At 38.3% G+C, this 10,118-nt stretch overlaps 1 protein-coding gene across 1 annotated transcript in view; it reads left to right on the top strand.

Moving 5' to 3' along the window:
- The window catches only part of NME8 (NME/NM23 family member 8), a 77,969-nt gene that overhangs the window by 23,263 nt on the left and 44,588 nt on the right, over positions 1–10,118 (top strand). The window contains exons 5-8 of the mRNA XM_008592406.1: positions 3,496–3,612; positions 6,859–6,925; positions 7,702–7,769; positions 9,966–10,058. Of these exons, the coding sequence (XP_008590628.1) occupies positions 3,496–3,612; positions 6,859–6,925; positions 7,702–7,769; positions 9,966–10,058 (345 nt within the window). The remainder of the gene's footprint in view (positions 1–3,495; positions 3,613–6,858; positions 6,926–7,701; positions 7,770–9,965; positions 10,059–10,118) is intronic.

The following is a 10,118-nucleotide window of genomic DNA, read 5'->3' as shown; positions in this document are numbered from 1 at the left end:
GGGTTGCGATCTGTTGCCGGACACGGAAAAAAGACAAAAGACAAAAGACAAAAAAAAAAAGAAAATGCATTGTAGCTCTTGCTCTATATTGGATATGTAGAGTTTGATGATTTAGATGAGGATCAGCCAAATTTTTCTGTAAAGGGCCAGGTAATAAATATTTTAAGCTTTGTAGAAATACAGTTTCTGTTTTGGGCCTTGATGTACTTTAGGGTTCCAGAATGAGTGCACAAAGACAGAAATGGGCTTGATGGGCTCATGGAACAATGAACAGACTCCAGCAGCAGGTAGCTGTCAGGAAGAAGGGACTCAGGATGGAAGGTGGGTGGGTGGATCATCCTGGAGAGCCTGGAGCTCTGGGATAGGCTTCACCCTGACATCTGAGCCAGGTCTGCCCAGCAGATACATGCCCGCTCTCCTCAAACGGACCATCCAGCCCATGTTCTCTAATCCCTGTAATCAGTGCCCAAAGTGTAAGTCCATCCTTCCTCCCAGCCATGCAGTGTTGTTCTTCTAATGCATTCCTTTCCTGACCCAATCCCCCAATTCTCCCCAAATCTCCTAAGTCATTTCACTCTGTGACATCTAGAATTGACATAGGCACTTAGCAAACTTCCTGAGATCTTTGACCATGTCTCTGAGATTTTGCTTTACTTCCTTGACTTACCTTGTATGTGGATCCTTCCTTAAGACATTTTCTCTGTACCCCAGGAGTGATGACATTTTTCAGTTTTTGTTTCTCAGGGCCAGGAGTAGAATTGGTATTTCCCTTACTTCAATAACTTTCTTTTCCCTGCTAATTAGGGGTTCATTTTATTTGGCTGCATCTTTTCTCCTCCACTTCACTCCCATCATTTACTGACCTTCAAATCAGTTCTATTGATGACTGAAGACTTCAGCCCATGGATCAAAGTCTCACGCTCAAATCCAAGTCCTGCCGTCATGCTGGGGACTTCAGTGTCCACATTGCAACGCACTCAAAGCCCTGACCTTTCAATTCTTGACCCCCTTACTGCCAGTGAACTTTTCTTCCTGGACATCTCCTCCAATCTCTCCTGCAGTCATGCCTCAGACAGTTTTATCTCCCACTACTCCACATCCATAAGCATTAAGAATCTCATTCTCTGGGCCGGCCCGGTGGCACACTGGAGAGTGCGCCACTTGAGAGCACAGCGGCGCTCCCGCTGAGGGTTCGGATCCCATGTGGAGACCGGTTCCCGCTCACTGGGTGAGCACGGTGCAGGCGCAACACTGAGGGTTGCGATCCCATTGCCGGTCCCCAGTGCGGGCGCGACACCGAGGGTTGCGATCCCATTACCGGTCAGTAAAAAAGACAAAAAGGAAAAAAAAAAAAGAATCTCATTCTCTGACTGCCAAACCAACAAGCCTGTTGCTTGTTTATTCAGATGTCACAGCAGCTCCCTGTATTGGTCAGCTTTCTTAGCTGACAACAGCTTCATCCCAGCAAGTTTCAGCAAGTATGTTTTTTTCAAGGGATATTAGAACGCTCACAGAATTGTTGAAAGATTCCTTTTAGTAGGAAATGGTAATTAAGAGTTTCAGGTTTCATTTAAACCTTTCTTATCTGGATCCTTCTCGCTGGCCTTGGAATGTGATTAAATCTTCCCAATTAAGAGTAATGCTTCCTTCTGATGCTGTGCCCTCTCTATCTACCACCCACTTCTCTTGATCTCACAATCAAACTGCTCAGAAGAGTTTTCATATTTATTTTTACTCGATTTTTTCCATCCCATTAACTTCTCAACCCATGCAATCTGACTTCTGTCTGATTATTCCACCAAAGTTGCTGTTGCTAGTGTATCTAATGACCAGCCCGTTGCTAAATACAATGGAAATTTTTAGATCTTTGTGGTTCTGTACCTCTCAAATGTGTTGAATCTGGTGACCGTGCTCCCCTTTTGAAACACTTGCTTCTTTTGGCTGGGACACTTGATTTTGCTTTCACTGTCCTGGAGGCTACTCCCTTCTTTCTCTTTTGCAGGTTCACCCTTCTTTATTGAGCCATTAAATATTGGCCTTATTGTGCTATGTATGCTCCTTAGAAAACTTCCTCCGCACACACTTTCAATTACCACCACCTGTATGTCAATAACGTGAGTTTGCATCTTCAGCTAAATGCTGCACTTTGAGCTCCAGACTTGTGTACCCAACAGGTGCCATGACATCTCCTCTTGATTTTCTGAAAGGGATCTCAAAACGAACTTGTCCAACACCAGGCCCTCCTCCCCACAACATGTGGTTTTCCTCTAGTGTCTCCTCATTTGCTGAATAACATCGTAATTCATGATTTATCCAGTTTTCAAGAGGAAAACAGAAGAGTCATCTTTGTGTCTTCTCTTTACATCACACCCAATCCAAATTGTACCTTGGACCTGTCACTGCCTGAGTCTCTCTAACCCTCATCCACTTCCTTCCATTCTTTCCATCACCACCACTGCTGCCATGGACTGGGCACCATCGTCCCCATTCCACCTCCAGAGTATCTCCTCCCTTGTATGCAGACATCGTCTCTTGCTCCTCGTCGAACCTTGACAAGAACCTCTTGCTCTCCACACACTGGGTGAAATGATTTTAACAAACAACAGCTCTATTGTGGTCACAGCCTGTGTTTAAATTTCCAAAGGTTTCCAAGAACATTTAGGATGAAGGCTGCATCCTTCCATGGCCCACAAGCTCTGCAGGGTCTGGCTCCCCCTAGGTATTGGGCTTCGTCTCATCCCAGGCTCCACCTCACTTTCTCAACCAGCGTCCTCCTTGCCATGTTCTCTTCCAGCCTTAGGACTCTCGCTTCTGCAATTCCGTTTGCCTGGAGGGCTCTTCTTCCCCTTCTCGCCTAGTTATCTCTTACCCATCTTCACTTTTTAAACCAAGAGTCACTTTCTGATGTTGAGAAGCAGCTTCCCTGAGCTCCTTGACCAGGACACCTTCTTGTAGCTGCTGTGAGAGCTCCTTGCACCTTTCCTGCTGGTACCTGTCACAGTTGCTATTTCACATGTGTTTGCGGGTTGGTATTTTTGTTTTGTTTTTTGGATTTGTGTGTGTGTGTGTGTGATTTAATGAGGTGAGGCACCAGGCCGACTATTCCATACCTTCATGCCTGATAAATAAACAGAAGCTTAGCAAATATGTGTTGAAAGATGAACAAGGGGCATGATGTCAAAAATAACTATGGAAAGGTGATGTTGGGAGGCCCATCCTTAAACTCTCAAATTTTAAATGGCGATGCCTCAGCAGAGAGTGCATGTGCAAGGTGCTGGAGGACAGACAGATGGGAGGTAGGACTCAAAGAGCTGCGTTTACCAAATCACAGAGAACTTTCTCAGCATTAACTCTTTTCTATGTAATGGCTGATTATAGCAGGTAAAAGAGAGTTAGTGGGGATGGGGGAAGGGAGGGCAACTCAGTCCAGTTTAAGTGTTAATTTTGACTTACTGTGAAAATGAAAGCGTCCTTTGTGTTTCTTTTCACTTATAGAATGGCAAGATTATTGCGAAGATCCAGGGTGCAAATGCACCACTTGTTAATAAAAAAGTTATTAGCTTGGTCAATGAAGAGAAGAAAATTGCAGCGGGTGAAATGGTTCGCCCTCAGGTAATGCTTTAATGAACAATTATTTTAATTTTAAATGCATTAGCTTTTTTGTTGCTTTCCTAAAGCATTTTTCCTAACCTTATTTATAACTATCTAGGTTTCTAAATAATGCAAACTTTCCGGGAAGCATTTTGGTAATGTGAATCAATGGCACATGTATGTCTTTTGACTCAGCAATTACTCTCCATTAATCTGCCCTAAGAAGATGGGACAAACATAAGAAAGGATGTTTATTGCAGTGTTTTCTATATTAAAATTTTGGAATCAACCTAATGCCTAGCCACAGTGAATAGATTATGTAAAATGTATACAATTTATGTCATAAATTTTCAAAAATCCATAGAGTGGTATATTATTTTATGTGTTCTACCTCTATTGATAAAGAAAAAAAAAAAGGGATAAATCGATGAATTAAAAAAGAGTACACTTTAAAAGGAAACTTATGGTAACATCCTTTGTGTAGTAGATTATCTGTGTAATGTTATTATTACCTATAATATAAGAAATAAAACAGTTTAAAATTAAGAAATGAGCCATAAAGCAATGTAGAAGAATGCGCATAGTAGCATAATAAATAAGCCACATAGGAAAGTGATCAGAAATATATATGGGTAGAGGAAACAGGAGGGACTGGTGTTATTTAAAATGCACACACACAAAACAAACAAGCAAATAAAAAACAAGGGATACTAGCCAAAACATGTTGCAAAATAGAAACAATGAGAAGGCATAGTCTCAGACTGGTACACGTATTTGCTGTAAGAGGTTGGCTCAAATCAAGAAAGGATAAAAAATTCAATGAACAGGTTTAGGCATATTGGATTAACTATTTGTAGAAAAAAAGGTGTATCATTTCCTCATATCATATACATAAATAAATTCCAGATGTATTAAAGGGCTGAATATAAAAAAAATTAAAGTGTTAGAAGAAAATATTGGCAAACATTTATATTGTCATAGGTCAAGGAAGGCCTTCTAAGCATAACATGAAACAAAGAAACCAAAAAGGAGAGATTGATAGGTTTTATTAGTATTTAAAACTTCCAAGTACACCCTAATATGTGAAAGAAAAGCAGCAAACTGAAAAAGAAAAAAAAAATTGCACTATATGCATCAATGTGCTAATATCCATAGTGTGCGCAGTACCTCATGAGCATTAAGAAAAATAAATGAACATTTTGATGGAAATGCAGCAAACTGAAAAAGAAAAAAAAAATTGCACTATATGCATCAATGTGCTAATCCATAGTGTGCGCAGTACCTCATGAGCATTAAGAAAAATAAATGAACATTTTGATGGAAAAGTGACAAATGAATGGGAAATTTACATTTGCAATAGTGATTTTTCTCATACGAGATGTTTTCTTTAATTTATCAAGTTTGTTGTTCAGGGACCTGCCCTCTCCCTCTCACTATTTCCTCTCTCACCCTCTCGCCTCCCACTTCCCCTTACTTTTTTGAAAATTGTTAAGAGCTAACAATCATAAGGACTTGCTGTTTGCTAAGGTTTGCAAACAAGTCTCATCACTGAATACTTCCAGTGATCTTATGACCAGGCTTAGAAACATTAAGCTCTTTCCTCCAAAACAGGCAACTAGTAGGTGGCGAAACCAGAGCTTGAAGCCAGGCGCAATGACACCCAAACACACCCACCGAATTGCCGCCATCTGTGCAGCAGCCAAATGTGTGCCCTGCTCTGTGGCTGTGATTTCCGTCTCATTTGTCTTGTTCTTATTTTTACTGTTCTCACCGTTCTCGCAGTATGACATTCTGTTTTAATTAATAACAGTGGTTATGTAAGAAATTCATCAATATCTTATGTTTATTTTCTATCATTCCATTTTTTTGGACACTTCTGTTATTTAGCTCTTATCTAACGCCTTGTCCAGCACAGACCTGTTCAACAGTAATATAATGCAAGCTGCAATGCGAGCCACATACATACTTTAAAATTTTCTAGTAACCACATTAAAAACATTAACAAACAAGTAAAATTAATTTTAACAATATGTTATTTAATCCAACGTATTCAAAATGTTCCCATTTAAATGTGTTCAAAATAAAACTTACAAATAAGGTATTTTATATTCTTTTTTCATATTAAACCTTTGAAATTTGCTGTGTATTTTACATTAATAGCACATCTTAATTTGGGCTAGCCTAATTTCAAGTGTTCAAGTAGTCTCACGTGGTTAATGGCTGCCCTATTGGCCAGCATGGGTCCTTATTATAATAGGAGTGAATTCTTTCAATGTAGTGATTTCCAAACTTTTTTTTTGATCTTTAGTCCATTGGAGAGTCTGAAATTATGCATTCTTTTGCAAGAAAAAAAATGTATACGGGCATGCATTGCTTAAGACAGGGATATGTTCTGAGAAATGCATCATTTGGTGATTTTATCCTTGTGTAAACATCATAGAGCGTACGTACACAAACCTAGAAGGTGTTGCCTACCACACACCTTCTATATGGTGCAGGCTATTGCTCCTAGCCAGCATCACTACAAACACGTGCAACGTCTTGTGCTACATTACGATAGCTATGTCACTAGGCGATAGGAACTTTTCAGCTCCATTAGAATTTTATGACACCACTCTGGTATAAGGGGTCCATCGTGGACCAGAACATCGTTATGAGGCACATGACTGTATATGTAAATATGGCATATGTATGCATGTATATATGTAAAAATGAAAGCTTCCAGGTAGTTCTCAGAATCACAGAAGCATATTCAGAGCTTCCCTAGAAGCTAAGAACCTTCCCAGTATTTTACTCTTTAATAGGATACTGACTATTTGTTTGAGAAAGACATTTATTATAAGATAAAGAGGTATCCTTCTGTTCCAAATTTACTAACAGCAATGGTCAGGAATGGATCTGGAAACTTATAAAATGCTCTTTTGATTTTTAACATGGCAATTATGCGTTGACTGCTTTCTTATTTGTTAATCTCTTCATCTTTCTTATTTTTCCCTCATGTTCTTGAATTTTAAGGGTTTTTGTTTGCCATTTTTAAGATTGTACGAATGCATTATTTCTGATAGTCTCTTTACCCCCACCATTTAAAAATATCCTTTATTTCATTTCCATGGAAAGCTAGGGAAAGTAGTGTTATTTAAATGTAGACACCTTTCCACTTTATCTTCTATTCATTGGGCTATAAATATTTACCAGAAACAAAATTTCTAAAAACTCTTTCACTATCTATTAAAATAAAACTGTTTTCCTTGCATTTCTCTTTCACAGTACCATGAAATTTTGTTAGCAGACTCAGATTCAGAAGATGCTGGGGATGCCCAATATGAAAGTGCTGGTAAGGAAATTTAAAGTAACAGCAAGACTTTTTTGTACACGGGGTCTCATTACAGCATCACCCGCAGCAGCAAAAAGCTGGTGCCAACATCAGCGTTAATCAGTATAAAAAGGATGACTCATGCCTAATCTGGACAGCAGCTTCCTATTTCATCCTTCAACATCTTCCACAAACTTGTGGAAATGCTTTCTTTGATGACTCACACTCTTGGTTTGCTTTGCTGTTAATGATTTCATGCCTTCACTGGATTAGCTGTGTATGTATGTGTGCATGCACGGCGCCTGTGTTCATTCTCCAGAGAGAGTGAAGGCAAACAGCCACAATCAGTGAGCTGGATTGCACTCAGAGCTCATCCTAAGAATGCAGACACGGTCATAGATGGTAAATCTGTCAGTTTGTCATGTTTACTTGCTTAATACACATTTGAAACCTCGCTCACGGGTGACACTGAGCTAGATGGATCATGGGTGTGATTCCAGTGCATATCAATTGCATTCAAACCACCAGTGCTTACCTTCTCTCTCTCTCTCTTTTTTTTTTTTTTTTTTTTTTTTTTTCTTGATTAAAAACTGTTCAGAATGTTTCCCCTGAGTGGAAATATAGGAACTACACTTTGATCCTAAGTAGAAATTCTTTGGTAGTTGAAATGCCATAATAAGATACAAAGCTATCAATGGTCAAAAACATCACTGGACATTTGGAATTTACATTTCTAATTGCCAGCTCCTTAATTCTGCAGAATTTGTGCCAAGAAAATCAAATTCATTTTTTTCTAGAGGAACAATACAGTATCGCTATCATCAAACCTGATGCTGTGAGAAAAGCTCTAGAAATTAAAGAAAACGTAAGTATATTTGACAACAATACTTTAAATTCATTGCAAAATAACAGCCCCTCAGTTGTTAATTTGGAGACAATCTTATCATTTAGAGTAAAATCAAAAATAATGAACTATAGGTGCTAGGTACCTCTAAAGGCTTTGAGCATTTTATATCTTTACAATGGCTCCGTCTATTCACACATCCTTGTTTAAATTAACCCTGCTCTACCAGTATCCTATAGAAATAGTAAAAATCATAGTTCTTATATTGGTCTGTAACAGATATTCTTGTTTAATTATTAACAATGCAATCTTGATTTAAACTCACATTTACTTGCTTTATTCTTTGTATGTTGTTACAAATGTATGGTCCTTCTAAGGAAGCATTTTGCTTTAGAGCCAAAAGAAAACTTTTTTTTTTTTTAATAGAGGAAAATTACATTCTAATTCAGCCGTCAGCAAACCTTTCTTGTAAAGGGTCACATAGTAACTATTTTCAGGTTTGCTTGGCAGGTGGTCTTGGACAACCACTTAACTCTGCCATCCTAGGGAGAAGGCAGCAGTAAACCACGCGAACGTGAGTGGTAGTGGCTGTGATCCAATGAACTTTATTTGACAAAAACAGGTGGTCAGCCAGATTTTGACTGCAGGCTATAGTTTGGTGACCCCTGAAAAATGACTTTGTGTTGAAACAAAAAAATTATATTGAAATTTGAGAGAATGCTGCACAGTCAATAGAGGAGATCACAGAGGGAGCTGTGCCAGGAGCGCGTGGAGCTCTCTTGATGAATTTCCTGTAGTGCATTTGTTCTTTAGCTGTAGCAGCATTAGCACTGGTTAAATCCACAGGACATATGCTATCTCTTCCAATTATAGGTGGATTTAATTAGTATCAGTCTAAGAATAGCCTTTTCCCCCCAGATTCTGGTGTGTGTGTGGGTGTGGGGAGGGGCACCAAACTGTCCCCCATCCCCTCATATAGAGCTGATACTATATAAAGTGTTTTAAAAGTAAAATCACATACGAATTGTTTACTGTTCCTTAGCAGAGTACGTTTTAATAGCCACTATGGTGAAAGTCCTCAAAATTACATAGTTCTTTTAGTTAAGTCAATGCTGTTAACGATCAGTTCATTTAAATTTTTTTAATAAACAACATTTCACAGGCATAATGAATGTCTACTAAAGACCTCACCTCTCTGGAATACAGTAAAAGAATACAGAACAGGAGAGAAAGAAAATAAGGAATGTTTGGAATAAGAAGAATATGAACACACTGCATTTTTAAAACTATAGTAAAGGAGAACTTATCAAGTTTAAATGTTGCTTGGATTTTATTTTCTGTTGTCAGGCACCATGTAACTTAGCAAAGACGTGACGTGGGTTTTTAGAAGTTGTTCAGATTGGAATGCCAGTTAGAAGAGGGGTCGCTGAGGTGGAAGGGATGCTCTGCAACATCAACAAAACCAGTGAATCAGCAGAATGTTCACTTTTATAACAGAAGCAAAATGGGCCTGGCGCTGGAGACTCCTAGAGCAAATGGGGCTACGTTACTAGTATCGTTCAGTATAATTACTGTGTTGCTTTGAACCCAGGTTCCAGTTTTACTTAATTGTTTAGTACCTCATTGGGCTTCCATAGTTTGCCTCTAAACTTATTTTTGTTACATTTTACTGCACTTGAGTGGCAAGTTTTGTCATTAAATTAAATTATCATTAAAACAAGTAAAGGTTAAATTTTAAATTCTATGCTTCCTTATAATTTGGACATTTCTATTGCTATGAGAGTAAATAGTACTAGATTATGAGTTATAGGTTCACAAATTAAAGCTTAAAAAAAGCTAAAATGATTTTGAAATTAGATGGTTAAGAGGTGTTTATAAAGTTTATCTTTATTAATGATTCAAAAAGCAATGATATTTTCCCAAGGAATTAAGTTTTTTGTTTTTTTTTTCACGTTTTGAGTCAATTCACTTTAATACGAAATATTTCAGAGTTTCTGGTCAAGCCTTCAACACTCGAATATATAGGGGGCATGAAAATGGTCTTTGCATATTTTTGAGCTGCTTCAAAGCTAGTGTCCTACGAGTTTTGCTGAGGTTTTTACATGAAATGCATTCAAAGCTGTATGGTTTGTTAAGCTTAGGGGAAAAAAAATCCTTAAGTTGTTTTACCTGTGGTCCCATGACGCATCTGGATCTGACTTTGTTCTCTAATTGAAGATCACCAATGCAGGATTTGTCATAGCAACAGAGGATAAGACAGTGCTCACTGAAGAACAAGTTAGGGACTTCTATAGTGCAATGGAAGACCAGGTAAGAAAGTTAAAAAAGAAAATATATATATATATATATATATATATATATATATATATA

The sequence above is a fragment of the Galeopterus variegatus genome, unplaced genomic scaffold, assembly GCF_000696425.1.
Source record: "Galeopterus variegatus unplaced genomic scaffold, G_variegatus-3.0.2 Scaffold7898, whole genome shotgun sequence".
NCBI lineage: Eukaryota > Metazoa > Chordata > Mammalia > Dermoptera > Cynocephalidae > Galeopterus > Galeopterus variegatus.
This window is presented reverse-complemented; position numbering and strand designations above follow the sequence as displayed.